The 19508-nt window shown below is 42.5% G+C and overlaps 2 protein-coding genes across 4 annotated transcripts in view; both read right to left on the bottom strand.

Moving 5' to 3' along the window:
* cped1 (cadherin-like and PC-esterase domain containing 1) overlaps positions 1–3997 on the bottom strand; it is a 64218-nt gene extending 60221 nt beyond the window's left edge. For all 3 annotated transcript variants that reach the window (XM_072673029.1, XM_072673030.1, XM_072673031.1), the window contains exon 1: positions 3520–3997. In XM_072673029.1, the coding sequence (XP_072529130.1) occupies positions 3520–3741 (222 nt within the window). In that variant the 5' untranslated portion in view covers positions 3742–3997. The remainder of the gene's footprint in view (positions 1–3519) is intronic.
* A 2114-nt stretch (positions 3998–6111) lies between these two features.
* On the bottom strand, positions 6112–14501 carry ing3 (inhibitor of growth family, member 3). Its single transcript, XM_072673028.1, has 12 exons — positions 14398–14501; positions 14185–14256; positions 12679–12779; positions 12311–12376; positions 12009–12105; positions 11764–11835; positions 11528–11644; positions 11175–11338; positions 10429–10619; positions 9492–9684; positions 8268–8306; positions 6112–7564 (listed from the first exon to the last, which is right to left on the bottom strand). Exons 1-12 carry the CDS (start codon positions 14423–14425, stop codon positions 7448–7450), a joined length of 1257 nt encoding a protein of 418 aa, XP_072529129.1. The 5' UTR covers positions 14426–14501; the 3' UTR covers positions 6112–7447.
* Positions 14502–19508: the final 5007 nt, after the last annotated feature.

The raw sequence follows: 19508 nt of genomic DNA, 5'->3' as shown, positions 1-19508 counted from the left end.
TGGCTCGGATGACACTAGCGAGACACCATGGCATGGACTGTATTAGGTGACGGAAGGTGATAATTATAGACGTTAACTGGTGCACACTGGCTCGTTGATTACTTGGTACCACTCACTGGAGTTGTTGTTCTCTTCTGGTATCCACGACCTGCGAGGCACCACTGTTATGCCGTTGGGAGGCACTCGATGTGCAAGAAGTTAATTTTCTGCACACCTTCAATACGTTAGCAGTTATCGAGCTACCAGTACACCCTGTCACGCGGCCAGGCCCAGATCTGGACCGAGTTTATTCCAAGCCAGAGGTGGTCATAAAATTCTGATATGACCACTAATGTGTTCAACCCTGTTATTTTTGCCTCAGATTGAAACATGCTGCTTTTCCTTTAGTGGTGGGCTCACAAATAAATTGTCGCGCTCTGCTCTGATTGGCTGGTTTACAGTACTGCAATGGATCACACAGAAGCCAAATAGCACAGCATAGCATCACTTTGTTTCTAGCCTTGTAACAAGAACACTGTCATTCTTTTTTTCAGAGCCCAGATTCCAGAATCACCCCCATAGTACTGATGTCCTGAGCTCCGGTGTGTGAATAGCAAGTCGGTCAGCTAGGGTTAGCTTTTAGCCTAGCATGGATACCCGCTCACTTCCCCGGCTTTCGCTTCCTCATACATCCCTGGATCAGGACTCAAGCAAAGCTGCAATCACTAGGCCTGGTTCAGGTAGCAATAGGATTTCCTAAAATAACAGAGCCTGGTGTTGATGTGCTGCTCACCAGTGTTACCGATGTACAATTGTGGCAAAGACTGCCTCAGAAAACTCAGAAGTATCAGCAACACCACATTCTTCCAAAGTGGCCGATGTGTTTGACCACGTCACAGTTTTGGGTGACAAAAGGCTTGTAGTTGGGATGTGTGTCTGATGTTATTTGGGATAGCACGAGTGCTACCCTGCATGTGCAGCAGTTACACTGATGGATGGCTCTGTTCAAGCGGGTGCACATGCGAATGACAACTCTATTTGAGTCCACCCATACACTCACACGCTCACACACACACATACACACACAGGGAGGCCTCCTCACAGCTGATCAGGGACACAGCTGTCACACTTCATGGCACACACACTTCCTGCTTAGAGTTAGTTAGCATGGGGATTATCAGAGGCATACTGCCACAATACGAGCTTAAGCCTCGGCACCTCTCTTGCGCACCCTCTAGTCCTCTCCGCTGTACTTGCTCTTTCCCATTCTCCACCTTTTTTTACCTTACACCTCAGCCTTTTGCTTCCACCATCTCTCACAACACACACTCACACACCTCAGCACATAAGGTCTGGACCAAAGTAAAGCATAAATAAACCTGTGATGGGTCATCTGGGATGTCTTAGGTTTCTTAAATCTCAACATCTTTCATCATATGCTTCCCCTCCGCACCACTAATGCACTGGTGCAGGTGTCCGTCATGTCAGTGCTGAGCAGAAGCATGTGTGCACTCGTAAATAACCCTCCTCTGTGCAGTCCCTTAGCCAATTGCCAGCCTGCCTTCAGCTTCTCTTCCAAAAATACCCCCACAAAGACATGCGTCAGAAGTAAACAATACTCGTCCACTAAATTTAACAAGGACTTAAAATAAAGGGGCAGTAGGGGACTGGATAAAACACATTCAAGTGACTACAGTGATGGACAAGACATGAACAAATACTAATATCATGGATTTGACAGTGACTGTGAATGTTGTCAGAAAAGGCCTCAACTGCCAGTGATGCACCGTCTTAGAGACCGTCTTGCCTTTGTTGTGCCCAATTAAGGACAGACATTGGAAATCCTGACAACTAACAGCTGCACATTTTGCAGCCATTCGGCCCTAACGGTACAGTCCTTTCAATCAGAATGATCATTTTACACAGACTGCACTTTAGGGGCGTTGAGTAAGGCCGAGCGAAATTGGCCTAACTTATTTAGGATGGCACTTTACATGTACACCTGCTCATCCAGTTTCCTCTAAAATCAAGGGTCCCAGTAGCAACTTTGTCCCCCACATTACACAAGATGCTGGAACACTTCTTATACTGCGTTCTGCCACAAGAGCACGGGTGAGGTCAGGTACTGATGTTGGATGATTAGTTTCAAATCTCAAACACGTCTCCAGTCCATCCCATTGGCATTGGATGAAGCTCCATCCCACCAGAGAACACAGTTCCACCGTTCTACCGCTCATTGCTGGGGCTTTGTAACCTTCTAGCAGACACTTAGGTGCATATGCTGCAGTTCCTGAGCGTCCTATTCTATTGGCAGTGCTTTCCTATAAAGACTATGACCCCGTTAACACCTGGTCATGTGTCTTGAGTATCAGGATTATATCTGAATAAGGCCAAGCCACATCAAACACACCCAAGACTCATTTAAACCAGACACAAATCTGACCAGTCAAACTACTTCAGGAGGAGGTCTGAGACGCCTTTGAGCCACATGTTACAGCAGTGTAAACACAACCATCTCTCCAAGATGCATTCGACAACCAAAACTCCTCCCACTACAACTTAAAAACCAGTAATAATTCCCCCACATAACAATTATGCACAGAAACGAGCAGATTTGCATATCCTGTCCCACAAAGGATTTCAGTCTGACTAACTGGAGGCACACTTGACTACCAAGTGTATTATAATGCATGTGGCTAAAATCTTATCAGGACATAGTCCAGATACAAGCCACATGAAGTGACCAGGTGGAAACGGGGTCTATGTGTAAGTAATTGCTTTGCTTCGAGGTAGTTTAAGTCGCTAATCAGAATGAATGTACAGACAGAATGAAACAGACACTTGCGGACAAATTTGTATGTCTTCTTATTTGTCCAAAACACTGTCTGCCCAAGTATAGACTAGATAGATTTGTAAGGAAAGTAATCTACCTTTTCTTTAAATTAATTGAAGTTCTTCCAATTTAGATCCAATTTTCTTTTCTTGTGTCTCAACTTCAAGCTTCAGTCTTTATTTTAGACCAAAATGATCCCAAAATGAGAGGAACAGTGCAATTTTAAGACATATACTAGACTGTGGATGAACTAAGGAGTTCCACTGTAGTTCTGTAAGACACTCTGTGGCCTACTTGAGGAGCTAGAAAATATTAGAATATATATATATATACTTCTTGCTGAGTTATCATTTCAATAAAATAACTTATACTTTTACTTTACCACAATTTTAGGCAGAGCCGTCCAACTGTGGCCTGCAGACCTCAATAGGTCAATAAGGATGATTGGTTCCTCCAGACAAAGTTACTGTCACCCCAATTCCAGGTCAATGAGCATTAAACATTGTTGCATTATTGTTTTTTATTGTTATTGTTATGTAAAAATGATGTACATTGTATTAAAATGCAGCATAATGGCTAAAAGCAGACACCTCAACCCAATAACCACATTCTGGCATCCTCCTCCATCCCTACTTTTTGGCCCTTGCTCCACCACAATGCTCTGAACTTCTCACTGACGTTGACGACAATCTGAAGTTCACACTTACTTCCAGCAGAGAGTGAAGCTGTTCTGGCTCCAGAAGCAGCATGCCGCTCCTCCTCTCCATCCCGGACTCGTTGCCTTGGCCCTGCGGACCGCTTCTGCCCCGTGCCCTGTCCACGGTGGAGGTGTGGTACAGCAGGAGCGCGGCTAAAGCCAGCAGAAGCGCTGGAGCCGTGCAGCTCCTACGCCGGAGCATCCAGCCTGGCCGGAGCAGCAGCAGCAGCATCCCCGCGGTTAGAGAAGCGCTCTTCAAACTCACAGCCACGGTGCGACACCATCGGGGACCGGGAGTATTATCCGCTTATCCAGCTGCCCTCTGAGGCACCAGCACACGTCCGGAGCGCGCGTTCGTTTAAAGGGCGAATCGTACTCGCCTCGCCTGAAGACCCCCAGACTTAACTTTGCTCCAGACGACAGAATAAGGGGGCGGGGCGTTTAAATCCTCAGAGGCGTCCTCGCGCGTGGAATGACTGGGGAGGACCTGGGGGGGTGTTGGGGGGGGGGGGGGGTGCTGGGGTTAAAAAGCTCTTTCTTCCCCCGAGCTGAGAGCTGAGCCCCAACGTTGATGAAAAACACCCCTCGAGAGGGAGCTCATGACTGAAGCCGCTACTCCTCCTCTTCCCTCCCTCTCTCTCTCTCTCTCTCTCTCTCTCTCTCTCTCTCTCTCTCTCTCTCTCTCCCTCTCCCTCTCTCTCTCTCCCTCTCTCTCTCTCCCTCTCTCTCTCCCACTCTCTCTCTCTCTCTCTCCCACTCTCTCTCTCTCTCTCTCTCTCTCTCTCCCTCTCTCTCTCCCACTCTCTCTCTCTCTCTCTCTCTCTCTCTCTCTCTCTCTCTCCTCTCTCTCTCTCCCTCTCTCTCTCTCTCCCACTCTCTCTCTCTCTCTCTCTCTCCCTCTCTCTCTCCCACTCTCTCTCTCTCTCTCTCCCTCTCTCTCTCTCCCTCTCTCTCTCTCTCCCTCTCTCTCTCTCTCTCTCCCTCTCTCTCTCTCTCTCTCTCCCTCTCTCTCTCTCTCTCTCTCCCTCTCTCTCTCTCTCTCTCTCTCTCTCTCTCTCTCTCTCCTCTCTCTCTCTCTCTCTCACTGGCAAGTAAACTTGTCTCCTGCCACTGCAGAAAATAAAAGTCACGGGGCGAAGTGAGCGCGCGCGGTAAACAGCTCTGCAGCCCCACCTGAACGCGTTTCAGTGCACACCGGCGAGCAGCAGGCTTCAGTGCGTGAGGCGGGATGACCGGCCACCTGGTCTGCGTTAGTCCACAGAGAAGGAGGGATGTGTGTGTGAGGGAGAGAAAAGTCAACAGTCACTTCCTCCCTGGATGTGGAGTGCTGGAGCTGCAGCTACTGCTCTCTGAAAATACAGGACCCTTGGGGTGGAATAAACACAGCCTTTGCTGTTGGAGGCTGGAAAGCAGTGGACTGGAGGCAGGGGGGCTCAGTTCAGGTCTGAAAAGAAGAGCTCGTGGTCCACTTAAAGGACAACTTTTGAAGGACCCTTCAAAATGTCTGCGTACTTAAATGGTTAAGATGCAAGTCATCTTGAGGGGTCTGAAGGGGGATTCGCCATCTGGTCTGTGGAATCAAGTCTGGTGATATGAGCCAGACGCCTGAAGAATTACCTGAAAACACCTCAAAGCTACATCACAAAGTTACTACAGGATATGGTTATAAATGAGCTGTGACACTGATTTATTGTAGGTTTGGCTTAAAACGTTCATCCAACCACCTTTTTATCTGCTTCTTTGTGGTCATAGTCACGGTGGGTCCAGAGCCATCCCAGAATCACTGGGCGCAGGGCAGTAATACCCCTGGTCAGTCTATTGCAGGGTACCACACACACACACACATTCACATCTATGGCCAATTTTTCATACCAGTTCAGCATGGTGTATTTTGAGAGGTGTGAGGAAACCATGGAAGCCGGAAGACGTCTACATAGACTGTAGGGGTGTGAAATAATATTGATATATCAAAGTATTGCAGTATTATGTTTTGCAATCCTGTATCGATTCTCAAAAACACAGTGTCTATTTTTAATTAGTAGTTCACATGTAAAGATTGGTGCCAGACAGTGGTTCATTTAGGGTTGTGTTTAAACCCCAGCCACTAGAGAGCAGCGTTGTAACTCGGTCTTATGACCCCGCTGTTCTGAGTGCATTAAAAGTCAGTTTTTCTGATGAGGGTGCATTTTTAAACTATTTTTTTTCTAAAATCAAACTTAAAAATATCCTGGGATTCAACCCACAATCCCAGGCCTCTGCTGCACCACCATACCAACCAGCTTTAAAAATATTTAAAAAACAAATACTAATTTAAATGAAATTAATAAATTATGTTTGTGAGGTGCAAAGCAATGAGAGTTGTTCAGTTTCTATACAAGGAGTCATGGACACATTAAAGCAACCTGAACAGCTGTGTACATCTCAGTGTTAATAATGAAATAACTTTTCGTAATGTGAAAACCACCAAACCACTGTCTGGAAGACCTGATGCTTTTGGGCTATTTTTGTTAGCTTAGCTTTGTGTCATTAAACAATTAGGCCTAGTTTCACCAAGGAAATCAAAATGGGATCCAAAAATAAAAACCTCCTTTAACACAGGAAATACCAAAAGTTGTTGATCGTTTTATTTGATTTTTTTTTCCTCTACATCTCTGGAAACTTTGAATCACCATTTCAGTGCAGTACAGGCTAGAGACACAGACACACATACTTTACACACTTACATACACACACAGGGCCCCAATTATCACTTTGTTCTTTCTATAGTACATCTTGAAGAGCTCCTTGACTTAAAAGCCCAGCCCAAAAACAGAACACTGTGATTCATTCAGAAATACAGGGTCCAAGGTATTTATGCTTAACTGCTAGTGGGCAACTTCTGCACCCCTTCTAATCTGGCCAGCATGCTGTGCAGGGCTGTTTATGGACTCTGTTTGTGGACAAAATAAAACCCGGTGGGCTTAATCAGTTTTCATCAGTATAACAGAATATGGACTAATTAGCTAATTGGAAAAGGCACACATACAGATAAGCAGGCATTCCTTGAACTGGGCATACAAATGTATGACAGCATCCTGTTTTGGGCTGTTTGAGGCCTTTTCCTCCAAGTGGAGCACAATTCAACATTGTCTACTGCAGTGTTTCCCAATCCCGGCTCTGAAGTACCTCATTTACTGCACATTTTAGCTCCCCCCCTGCTCCAACATACCTGACACAACTCATTAGCTAACTAAAAAGCCCTTAATTAAGTTAAAATGAGTGTGTTAGATCAAGGAGAACACTAAAATTAGCAGCATGGGGATACTCCAGGGCATGTATTGAAACACTGGGTCTACTGAACACACCCAGGGTACCAGAGAACATCGAAATAGTCACTGGTGAGCAACACCAGTACAGTCCTAAGCATCATTAACACCATTGGGATCTTCTCGCTCAGAGGCGTCATTAAGATTCAAAAAATGTCTGCGGTTCATAATCCATCAACGACAGTTAGGGTCACACTTTTCCCAGATCTGTCTCTTGTCTCTGTGAATATGGATTAAAGAGGAACACACTGCACTAAAGTGTGCTCCAGGTCATGACCCCACCCCTCTATCACGCGTGGCAGACTGAGGAATGTCTTGAGTTTTGGGTGCATGGCTGACCCTCCCCCACTAATTAGGACTTGTGGAAGATGAGAGGTGGGGGGGTAAACTGAACAGCCTGATAAAGTCCTGTAGCATCATACAAACACAGCCAGGCTGACTCCTTAAAAACACACACTTCCTTCAAAAGCATGTTTATCACTCTTGTATGCCCTGATGATGAATCTGCAGATCACATTGGTGAAGTTTTCTGTCAGACACTTTCTGAGAAGAAAGAGGGTTTGGTTGCTCGGTGAGAAGAGTTTGTCGGCTGGGAGGGAGGGGGTGGGGGTCATCCAGGAGTTGCCATATGTCTTATTTATGCCTGCTTCCCCTCCTCTTCATCGCTGCTGTGCACTGTGGGCAATACCACTTTCCTTTGGGTGCCTCAGTCAAGCCCACACAGCCGTAATGGAACCACTCAATTGGACACTGCAGAAAGAAGGAAAAGAAAAGTCAGATCAAGGCACCTCCCACCGCTCTACTTTTCTGAAAGGGGCTATGGGCATACATGAGTGCACCAACATAAAATGACTATCCAAGTAGTACTGGGGGGGTGTAAATCTACTCAGTCTATTACAACATGCTGTTAGCCAGTGAGCCAATATACCTGGCTGACACTCTGGTTCTTTCTATAGAGCTAAGAAATGGGGTCTAATGCAATCATCTCTCCCTTATTAACCCTTGAACATAAGGCAGGTTATCCAGTTATCAATTTTAAGAGTTGCTACTAAGTAACATCTTTGAATTACTTGGTAACTACGGTTATGCAAAAAGCCATGCAGTTAGGATAATCGAGCCGATTTTGATACAGAATGTGTCCCAAATCCAGGCTGGTCTTGAACGGTTATTTTCCCAGATTATCATGTAACATGGGGTGAGAGTAATCTAATCTTTACCCCTCAAATGTACTTACAGCTGTCAAGATCACAAATCAAATAATTAACATGTTTAATATTTATGATTTGACATCCTGTAGTGTGAGGCAAACTGCTTTATACTTATGTAGAGCATAACATTTCACATCATGCGTTTGAAGGAGTTGAGTGTGCAGGGTGAGAGAGAGAACAGATGTGTTTAATGAGGAGGTTATGTGGCTGGGGGTGAGCACTGCGGAGAAGGAATGGATACTCACATCCTGGTTATCACAGCCAACCATCTCACCATAAGACACCTGCAAACAGAGAACCTTTTAGATAAATGTGCATGCATGCACGCACACACACACACACACAGACAGACAGTTGAAAGAGCACACAGCCACGTGCATGCACCTGCAAAGAGAGACATGGCAACTATTGCTTTGATGTACACACACGCGCCACACACACACACACACACACAAAACTTATCTTTCGTCAACACAGTTTCAACAAAAGCAATGTTTTGTGGCCCACCATAAGACTAAATGCATTCTGAAAGAGACAATGCTTTTGCACACAAAAACTGCCAGGCATATATGCCAGAGAGAGACCCAGTCAGAGTACATTGCCATTTAAAGTTAACGTTTCCTTGTATCATTTTTAAAGCAAATTGTCATAGATGCTGGGATAAGGTGCATGCACAGGGAGTGATGTAATAGTGTTTGGAATGACCACTGGTCTAACAGTGATAGACTATAAAGCCAAAAATGTTAAGCCAATCAATAGATAAATAAAATAAATCTAAAAATAAGATTTAAAAAATAACTATCCACAAGGCCACAACATTCTGGCAAGGATGCGTAAAGATATTAACATCACAGCAGCAGAACATTCACAAAAATAACTGAGCTACTGTGCATTTTACACAAAATTAAAGGGTATTAAAAAAAAATAAAAATAATAATAATAAAAATATGAAATGCTTATTTTGTTGCTGTAGTAACTTTCTACTGTCTCTAGTCCAGGGAAGACTTTCTACTATACTATATTCTTGAGCATTGCTGTGAGGACTGGATTGCCCTCAGTGACAAGAGCATTAGTGAGGTCAGGATCTTGGATGATCACCACCCCACCTCATTTGGTACAGAAACGTGTGAAAAATCCAGGTCCACTGCTCCACAGCTCAATGCCTGGGGGCTTTTTACCCCTCCAGCCCACGCCTGGCATTAGGCATGGTGCTAATAGGTTCATGAGTCTGCTCCAGACAGTTCTATTGTATTGACAACACTCCTCTGCTACGTGCGTGCTTTTGAACATCTGTGTGAGCTACGGGTGCAACTTACTAGACGTAGCTAAAGGGGTATAAAAGCTACATATCTAGTACAGGTAACATATGTTTATATGATCTGCAGTATACAGTGTAATACAATTTGTAATTGCAATAATGCAACACTGTGATACAGGCAAAACATTTAGACTGATGTGAGTGTGTGTACCTGGTTGCAGATACAGTAGCGGGGCTCATTGGGGTCGTACGTCCAGTCCACTTGGCCGCTGCTGTCACTCTCAGGCAGTGCTGCTGTCTGCTGTACCAGCTCATGAGCCAGAGCTGAGGAGGAGGAGCAGGACGACAGAGAAGAGGAGGAGGAGGACGAGGAGGACTGGTGATTGGAAGACTTGGTGTTGCCTCTGTACAAGAGTGAGAGAGAGAGCGAGAGAGAGAGCGAGAGAGCGAGAGAGAGTGTTACACACACACAAAGATTGACAGATAAACAGACACATAGAAGGGCGGGGGGGGCTCCAGGCTGCATGTTCACAAATAGTGCATGTGCGGAAACAGACACTTCCTGAGGTTTCCAGTGAGAACAGCAATGTAGTACAACTGTGTCAATGTGTCTGGATTTACAAAGCACCAAGCAGTTTTAGTTTATGAACAGTTGCATGTGCCTTTCCCGAAACTTCACCAATAAGACAGTTGGACTGAAAGTCTGCATCCCTATGATTTTGTATGTTTAATTTATTTAAAAAAAAAAAAAAAAAAAAAAAAAAAAAAAAAAAACCCACAATATTCACATGCACACAGTAGTCTGGTACACTACTGCTGAATATGTCTGGTGTGTGTAAATTCACTGAAGCATGTGAACTGAGGTGGTAGAGTAATATTACAGGATTTTACACAAATATGACCCAGGTTCTCATAAGTTACCCTGCTCCATTCTCCAAAGTTGCATACTGCAATTAGCAGTGTGCCGAGCCAGGAGTAGCACTGATAGAGATGCTTGTCTCTTTATTCGAGTCAGAGCATTAACATGATTTCAAAGCTAATATTTTTTTTTTTGCTTTAAACAGAATTTCAAGTACAAAATAGGCATCTAATTTTCAGGGTATTCACTGTCGTCACAGAAAGAACAGAAATGGATTTTTGTTTCTTACTTGTTTTTGCGTCCTGTACGAGAGTCTGAGCTGTTGCTGGGTGTGAGGGTCTGTGTGAGAGTGGAGGCCAGAGCAGAGGATGAGTAGCCAGAGGAGTCTCTGCTTAGAGCAAACTCCCGACCCAAAAAATCATTGTTTTTGATGGCCTCATAACTTGCCTTCAGACTAGACGTCCTCCTGCCCTCCTTCATCTGCAACACACACACACTTTTATTTAACAAACAAGTTCTACTAAAACGTCAGCTACATTGCACTGGTTTTGACCAAGTTACCTCTTGTAAAAGCTTACCAGTGAATATTAATTAGAACAAACAAGCACTGGCACAGTAATTCTCACAGGTCTGAAAGGAACCCAAGTGAAGCACCATAAGAGGTGTAGGCCTGAGTTCTTTAAATATGTAGATTCTGAATTTATTTGTTTGTTTAGCATTTGTTTATTTATGTAGACATGTGAATAAGGTATTGCATAATTGACTGTTAAATAATCCATATTTTCTAGCACCTTGTGACTAAAATGAAAGTTTGGGTAATAGAAAATGACCAAAAGGAAAAACTGATGCTTTGACTCCGTAGGAACGTGTGCTCTTGTATATTTATATAATCCAAAAAGCAGTAGTTAATAAATTGAGAGGGTGATGGTGGGGGCAGTATGGTCACAATCTTTAGTAATAAAAAGAACACACAGTTAGGACCCTATAAAGAAAGGGAGGGTGTGAGGAATGATAAAGGAAGGGGACTTGTTTTACCTGTGCTGTGGCCTGTACCGCCTGGGCCGCTGCCATAGTGATGGCCCCTGCGCCAGCAGCTGGGCCAGCTGGCAAAGAACTCAGGTTGTAGGAGGAAAGAGACTGGGAGTTGTTCACATTGTACACATTGTTTGAAGAGGTGGAGGTGCTGTTCACTCTGCAGCCTGTTTCACACACAGAGTTGCATTCAGTTTGACATAGCCAACAGAGCCAGTCAACATGGTTAAATAAGATGGGTGCACTGAAAGAATGGACCTAAATGGTCAAAAACAAGGTAACTAATGAAATAGGTTAAAATATTTACATCAGACACATAAGCAACAGAGGTGAAAGAGTGTGTACGATTTGCTTACCCGGCGTATTCTCTTTAGAGGCATCTGATGTGAGCGTGGAGAGCAGGGCTTCAGATTTAAATTTCTTCTCTGGCACATGCTCAGTAGTGTGGTGGGTTGGCGCGCTGTACTTCCTCTCTGATAAGCACAAAGACACACACACACACACACACACACATGAGGAAAGCAAGAGCAAAAGCATGAGAGAGCTTGAGAGAATTAGGGACACAGTAAACACAGATGGAGGCAGGTCTTACTTTCTACTGTGGTGTGTGAGTGGACGTGGTGGTTATTGACAGGTTGAGAAGGGCTGTCCATTTCCAACGACCCTACAGAAAAGCAGAAATGTAATATTTTAAACTTCCATGTTTACCACATTGCAGCTTCGCAGAGCACAGTTAAAAGATCAACCCGCTGAAGTCCAGACAGATAAGAACTACCATTTTTGCTATTCTTTAACAGAGGGTAGTCTCAGTAGGCCTGGCTGAGAGCCGGCACTTACGTCTCTCCAGGATCTCTGTGATTCCAGCGTTGTCTGCCTCCAACTCCATTTTAAATTTTGCCAACTCCTGATCCAACTTCCTCAAGTGTCGATCCACCTGAGCACACAAACCACAACAAAAACCACTGCAATTTTAGACATCAGGAGCACATACATCCACTGTGAGCACATAGTTTCAACTTGTGAATAATGTGCAAGTAAACAGTAAACAGTAATGATCTCTGGAATGAGATCCATTCACAATGAGTGACTGCCACCTAGTGGACATTAGGGTGTACTGTGCTCTAATCCTCCGTACTCACCAGATCATAGATTTGATTGGCTAATTGAACTTTTTCATCCGCATCTTCCAAAGCCTTATAATAATCCTGAGTAGGAGATACAGAAATAGTGAGTTATGCATTGCTTATAACTTCTGCATTCAAGAGCAGTACATACAGTAGGTCACAGGCTAAACAAACATCAAAATCATGGCAGCCGTCACACTGATAAAAATCAAACAAAACAATGACGATTCACCTAGTGCATGGAAGCCGTGGATAGTAACTATCACAGTTGAGTGTGTTAACTGCAAAGGTAATTCAGAATGCAGCCATTCTAACCAATTAGAGATTTCTAGCAGATGCTTCGACCACAGAGTCCACAGAGAATTGCCTCTTTTGTTCTGTACCTTCTTAATAACCTCCATCTGCTCTTCTCTCCATTCTGGTTTGTTCTTCTTAGCGTTGGCAAAGAACTCATTAACTCTCTGCTCCAGCTGGTCCATAGCATCTGAAAGGCAGGAGGAGAGTCATTACTTGCAAGTGGATGAGTAAGTAAGTGACCGTGTACAGCTATGTGTGTGGGTAACGGCCTACAACCGGGAGAGTGAAAGACACAGAGAGGGGTTTGATCTCTACATACATTTACTTAACCACATTACCTCTGTATATCACCGATGTCAGTTTTCTCCATAGTTTGAAGCCTGTATCTGCTTGTGTACACTGCGTCAATAATTCTGGATTAATGGACCAATAGAAATGCTCTAAAAGAAATTCTTATTTTACAATTACTTTCGTTCAGAGTGAAAACCATTTTTGCCTTCTCCTGTAAATTCACTATTTTGGAGATGCATGTTTTTCATTGGACAGTGACAATATTTATTTAATATTTTATTGTACTTATTTGTTTAATTCTAATGTTTATTTTATACATTCTACCACTTACTATCTCATTGTCTCGCAGCATTTCACTACTAGTTGTACCACATATGATAGCTAGATCTATACCTAAATAAAGTTTTGTTGTACATCATTGCAGTCATACAAAAACATTGTAACTTAAAATAACAACTTTACAGAAAAAAAGGATAAAAAACAACAACAAAAAAACAACACAGCTTTCAATGGAAGTCAATGTAAAAAGATTTTATTCCAGGTCATTTTGGAGCATTGGAGCTACTGGTCAGTTCATCACAACAACAGCCAGATTCAAATTATTTCCAAAAGTCACACAAGGTCTTCGTGTGACAGTATTATTTCAGCATTATTTCTCATATAAATCTAAACGTATAGGTTTAGTTGCAAGAGATTTGGTCAAGATCATTAAATTCCATGTTTTCAGTGTAATGATGTGTTTAATGCCCACAATTTTAGTTTCCAACTGTGCCTTTATTACAGAAATTGTATTTATCAAATTAGATGCCTAATAAGCAATAACTGCAATTGTTTCTCTATGCTTATTCTTTAGTCTGCTGCTTATGCTCAAGCACTAGATGACCGTTAGCCACTACTGAAGAGTGTCTGACATGGTATCGGCCAGCATGTCAGATGTAGCCAGCTGCATAAACTCGCACCGTAAAGCATATTTATCTAGTTGGACATGCTTTAGCTGAGCGAACACAGGACCAGGAGGTCGGTCCACTCCGCAAATACAATGATGCACATTTTGGGACTTGGGCAGTAAGTTACTGGAGCACCCCTGGTCCGATCTTCTCCACTCCCTGCACACTTCAGCAACGCAGCTACTTACTTATCGATACGATCACGTTTAAACGTAGATCGCGTCTCAGGACATAAAGCTAAGGTTAGCTAAAAAAAAAGTTCTCTCGTGAAAGGTGAACGCGTGTTTATCGTGTGTGTGTGTGTCAGCTCGCAGTGCCGGGACTCTGAGAGCAGTCACTGAATGTAGCGCCTACTCTGAACTTGCAGGTCCATCTCTCGCATTTCCGTAAACCTGTCGCGGAGATCCATGGGTAGCTGCTCGATCACTGCCGGAGAGAAGAAAAAGCAGAGTTACGAGCTAGCCTAGCGGCTAACGGCCGCGGAGCTATTTCACCAGGACACGGGCCTCCGAGAGCACGAAATCCACAAACACAAAAGCGAGCGAATTCAACAATGCCTTTACTTACTCTCGAGGTAGTCCTCTAGGTACAGCATGATGGCTAATGTGGTATTTTTTGCGGTTTTACAGAAAGCGGAGGACTCTTCAATATGGCGCCTCGCCTCGCTGAACGCTGAAGAAAAAAAAGGCGATGCTGGAGGGGCGGGGCCTCACGGCGAGGACGTGGGCAGGGATTGGTCGGTGACTTCCTTACGCGGCACCCGCCTTCATGGTAGCCGTTCATGGTATTTGTAGTTCCTCTGTGAGAACAGAGTACAGCGGGCTGGACTGCCGTGTGCACCAGAGCTGTGTAGAGTGTAGTGTAGACTGAGCCCATATTGAAGTAGGAATGCTGATACGTCTAAGACATAATGACTTAAGGACCGTCTCAAAAGGGACATTTAGTAAGGACTGTACAAAACCCCTACCTAAGTACCAAGGCATGTTAGAAACCTGCTATTTAGAGACTTGAATCTGTTCTCACAATTTAATAAAGCGTTTCTTGATTTAACAATCTGTCTCCTCAATTTAATAAATCATTTACTTTTAAATAAAGTAAATACTTTTAAATATGTTTAAATAAAGCCCAAAGGAAAACATATAAATGTATAAATTCACATGAAACTGTTCTACATCTACACCAAATAAAAAAAAAATCTCATCTCCACATTTAAAGAAAGAAAATCTTTTCCTTTTTTTTAAGTTAGTGTAAAAAGACAATAAAATCTTACATAATACATGATTTTAAATGATTCATATTGGTCCATTTATCATGACATGTTTAAATATCTATCTGAAACCAGCATGAATTCCATGTCCATCAAAAATGGTCTATACTGGTTTATGTTGGTCTGGTGCTGTTAGGGAAACGGCTGCTGGTGTTTTGAGATCATGTAAGTAGTGTTTGAGAAAGGGTTCATTATGTCAGTGAGTTCATGTTAGATTTAGATTTACATTACTCCTGGAAGGCCTAATTTACAGTGGGCAGTGATATTCTTTTCCGTTTTGCATTAGTGCTTTGTGCATTTACACCTGGTCACTTGATGTAACTTGATTGTATCCTGATATGATTTTCGCCACATGCATTTACACTGAGTAGTCTCCTGTCATTTCAACCAAATCCAGAGCAACCTTCATCTCTTCTGCTGCTGCGTATGCTACTGTTTCACCTATGTTGTTACTACAGCAACCCATGCAGACTGGTTTGTGGTGGCTCAAATGCATGCCTGAAGTGGTTTGAGTGAGCGGATTTGTATCTGGTACGTGGTCTTGGGTGTGTTCACTGTTACTGATATTTGCCTTCTGATTACATATCGCTGTTACATGTATTCCTGTGTACATAACACATGATGGCAAATGTCGTGTACAGTGTACAGTATATACCAGTATGGTATTCAGTATACAATATATACTGTATACTGATATGTTAATATATGTTAATCATATGTTAATATTTCCAATTTCAGTTTATTAGAGCTTTCAGCATTGAAAAAACACAATATTTTATGATATGGGCCCAGTCACAAGATGATACACACTTCTGAAGAGTGTGGTTTTCCTTCCTGTGTTTTGACACAGACAGTAGGGTCTTTCCTCACTATTTGTGTAATTCTGTATACATTGGTGCATAGAGTATGCAGTATAGAACATTAGTCTGAATATTTATATCTAATACATGCCATATGGCATTATACTAATGATTATTCATATTCATATTCATATACAGTATTCACAGGTGCAGTGAGGAGTATAGATTATACTTATTTATATTTAATATACTGCATAATTACTGGTACAGTATGCAGTATGAGACATATACTGCTTATTCCTGTTCAATATAAAGTATTTACTGGTACAGCATGCCGTATACACTATGTATGGTAGAGCATGCATTATACAGTACACAGTATGCATTATACAGTACACAGTATGCTATTGGAAACTCACTTCATAACAGCTCCTACAGTGCAAACAAGCACAAAGCAAGAGTGTATGCATGTAAGTGAACTGAATTTCAAAAGACCAATTCTAAAGACTGCTGGTAGCAACTGTGCTTCATTTAAAGTCAAACTGCTGTCATGGATCAATATCAGTAAATAACAGACAGGCCAAATAGACTCTCCTTAGACATCCCAAGGACAAGCCAAAATAAGGAGACAGAAAATATTTAGGCAAAGAAAAGAGAGGTCAGTGTCCAAGATCCGCCTGAAGAGGGCAGCAGTGGATGGCTCCTCATTCACAGGCACATTCTCCTGCTAATGTCTTGTGGAGTCCATGCGTCAATGGGTCAGAGCTGCTTTGGCTGCATGAGGGGGATCTACACATACACACAGGTGGGTGGTTTTATAGTTATGGCTGACCCGTGTATATTAAGCAGCAGTTAAGAGGAACAGTGTTTTTTTTTGTGATGTCGCAAAAACATACATGTACATACAGTCATGTAAAACAATAGGACACCCCATTTACCAAACATTTACGTTTATGTATTTTAGCTAAATAGACATTTGATCTAATAGCTAATAAACTGAAGTAATGTCTGTTTTAAAAAATGTCAAATTTCCATTAAGATGTTAGGACACTATACACATAATAGCTGACATTGCCCATTTAACTGATCCAGCTTCAAATAGATGTTTTCTACAACCATCTATCAGTCTCATCACCCTGCAACATCTCAATAGGATTAAGATCTGACTTGGATGATATGACTTGGCCATTCCAGAAATGACTTTCTTTTAAGCCATTGCTTGGTGGATTTACTGGAATGTGTTGGGTCACTGTCATGTTGCGTGGTCTACCTCCACTTCAGCTTCAGTTTTTAGACAGATGGTCCTCACCATTTCATCAAACCCTCTCTGATATAATACAGAATCCATACTGGATTCTTTGATTGTGAGACAGCCAAGACATGACATTTCCTCATCCATGCTTCACAGTATAAAGTTCTAAGGCTGAAATGCATGTTGTGTTTAAAAATAAGACAAAGGTTTTCATGGGGTGTCATAATTTTTTCATGTGACTGTATGTCTACCTGTTTATGTGCTGTAACAGTTTAGCCACACATTTACTCAAGAAAATGGAGTTTTTCAGACTGGACTGATCTTGAATATGGCACAATATAGGACAGTCAGGAAAGAGGACATTTATGTGTTTATCAGTCTAAAAACACCATGACAAAAACAACCTCCTAAGGGAAAAGGAGGGAGGGCTGAAAATGGGTTGTGTATAAATGAATGACAGCTGTTTGTAGGACATAAATACACAGGGATGTCATAAGCAGACCTTTAAGGAAAAACTGAAATGCTTGAAAAATGTAAGATATGGGCCTTTTAAGCCACAAGTCCAGAAGCACTATCCCTGTCTCTCATTGGACAGCCGTGACGTTGGTCTGTATGAAATACTCCCTGGTGGCTTCTGAGAAAGAACGTGGATGAGGTTTGTGAGTATTTATAGTCGGAATGTTTGTGCAGCAAAATTATCAACAATGTCCAGTGTCCAACAAACTAATGTCCAGTATGCACAGTGCAGCTGCACTCGGCTCCAATGGGTATACCTTGTATCTCCATTTTCCATTTAATTTGAATCTGGGAGTTCTTACTTATGATAAAAATTGTAACCAATAGAAATGCTCCAAATAATTTTTACATAGACTTTCACTGATTTCCTGTAAAGTTGTAATTTTAGAGATATTTGAGTTTTTTGAGTAGTAATATGTTCTATTAATAGTATGAATATGATAGTATAATGATTAAAATGATGATAAAAAGCAATAATAACAACACACATAAGATGTTTGTTCAATTGTTATAACAAACAGACCCTCTTCAATTGTTTTTCAAATCAGGACATAATAAAAAACATCAACTATGAAGCCAAAATGGAAACGTACACCTCATGAGTCAATGGCTTGTAGAAGCACTTATAGCAGCAATAGCAGGTTTGCGGGCATGTATTTATGCACAGCTCTCTTATGGTCCCACCCCAGCATTTCAATTGGGTTGAGGTCTGAACTTTGACCGGGCCATTGCAACACCTTGGTTCTTTAATTACATCTGTGGTGGAGTTGCTGGTGTGCTTAGGTGTGCTATTGTCCTGTTGCATGACCCAATTTTGGCTAACCTTTAGCTGCTGGATAGATGGCTTTACATTTGACTCTAGAATATTTTGTGGTATACAGAGGAGTACATGGTCGACTCAGTGAGTGTAAGGTGTCTAGGCCCTGTGGCTGCTTCTGCATTTTGGCCTAGTTTTGTTAAGTTTTATCTTCATTATGTCCTGATACAAAAAGCCATATTTAATTTAAAGAGGGTGTACTTTATACACTGCAAAGGTATTACACTCAATTTTAGATTTCACTCCAGAGTTTACTGAATGTGCCATTTGAAATCTTTTTTTTCAAACCTATTTCCAAAATAAACACACTGTTCCAGAAGACTCTTAATTCACAGTTCACAGTGAAAAGTACTGGCAGCCTTCAGTCACTTTCCATGAACAGCACTCATGGTTTAATCATTTGTGTTATGGACAGTGGCCTAGATGATGAGGTTATAATGCTGTTTGTTATTATCAGTGACTGTAGGCTATCTGCTTAGTACTACGACTAGTAACTGCTAATTCCATCAACAGCAGCTGCCTGTCCAGTACTTTCTTTATGTTTGGAGCAGTTGGGCTGAAGACGGGGCTCACACTGAAAAAAGTGATGCATTGTATTTTTAAATTCTGTTCATGTAAATATTTACAGTGGCTTGCAAAAGGGGCTTGTGTTGCGGCTGGTAAAATCAAGAACATTTATTTGGTAGAAGGAGGAATGAATTAAATTCAATAGCAGCCAATTCTGAAGGCAAAATTACACTATCTGTAAAAAAAAGCTGAAGATGAAAAACTGCAGGAATCCTCAAAGAGCGCGAGTTACCATGGGCCTCACAGTCCCTCACCCTGAACGTCATTGATCATTGATCCTGATTAATCTGTGGATAGACCTCAAAAGAGCAGTGCATGCAGTGCTCTGCCCAAGATCTAACAGAACTGGAAGCCTTTTGAAAGGCACAGTGAAGCACGGAAAGGGCGTGTGTCACCCAGCTCCATAGTGCTCTGTCTGAGGGGTCGCTGTCTGAGTGGAGTTTACTGCATCCTCCCTGT

Source organism: Salminus brasiliensis, chromosome 2 (assembly GCF_030463535.1).
Source record: "Salminus brasiliensis chromosome 2, fSalBra1.hap2, whole genome shotgun sequence".
Classification (NCBI taxonomy): domain Eukaryota; kingdom Metazoa; phylum Chordata; class Actinopteri; order Characiformes; family Bryconidae; genus Salminus; species Salminus brasiliensis.
Note: the sequence above shows the minus strand (reverse complement) of the source record. Positions and strands in the feature narration are given on the sequence as shown.

What these genes read in the sequence shown, in the direction of transcription:
- ing3 (XM_072673028.1), bottom strand. Translation starts at nt 14,425, where the DNA reads ATGCTGTACCTAGAGGACTACCTCGAGA. An exon ending in CCTAGAGGACTACCTCGAGA is followed by an intron (nt 14,257 to 14,397) that starts GTAAGTAAAGGC and finishes TCTCTCCGGCAG; the next exon opens with TGATCGAGCAGCTACCCATG. An exon ending in CCAATCAAATCTATGATCTG is followed by an intron (nt 12,106 to 12,310) that starts GTGAGTACGGAG and finishes TTGTGTGCTCAG; the next exon opens with GTGGATCGACACTTGAGGAA.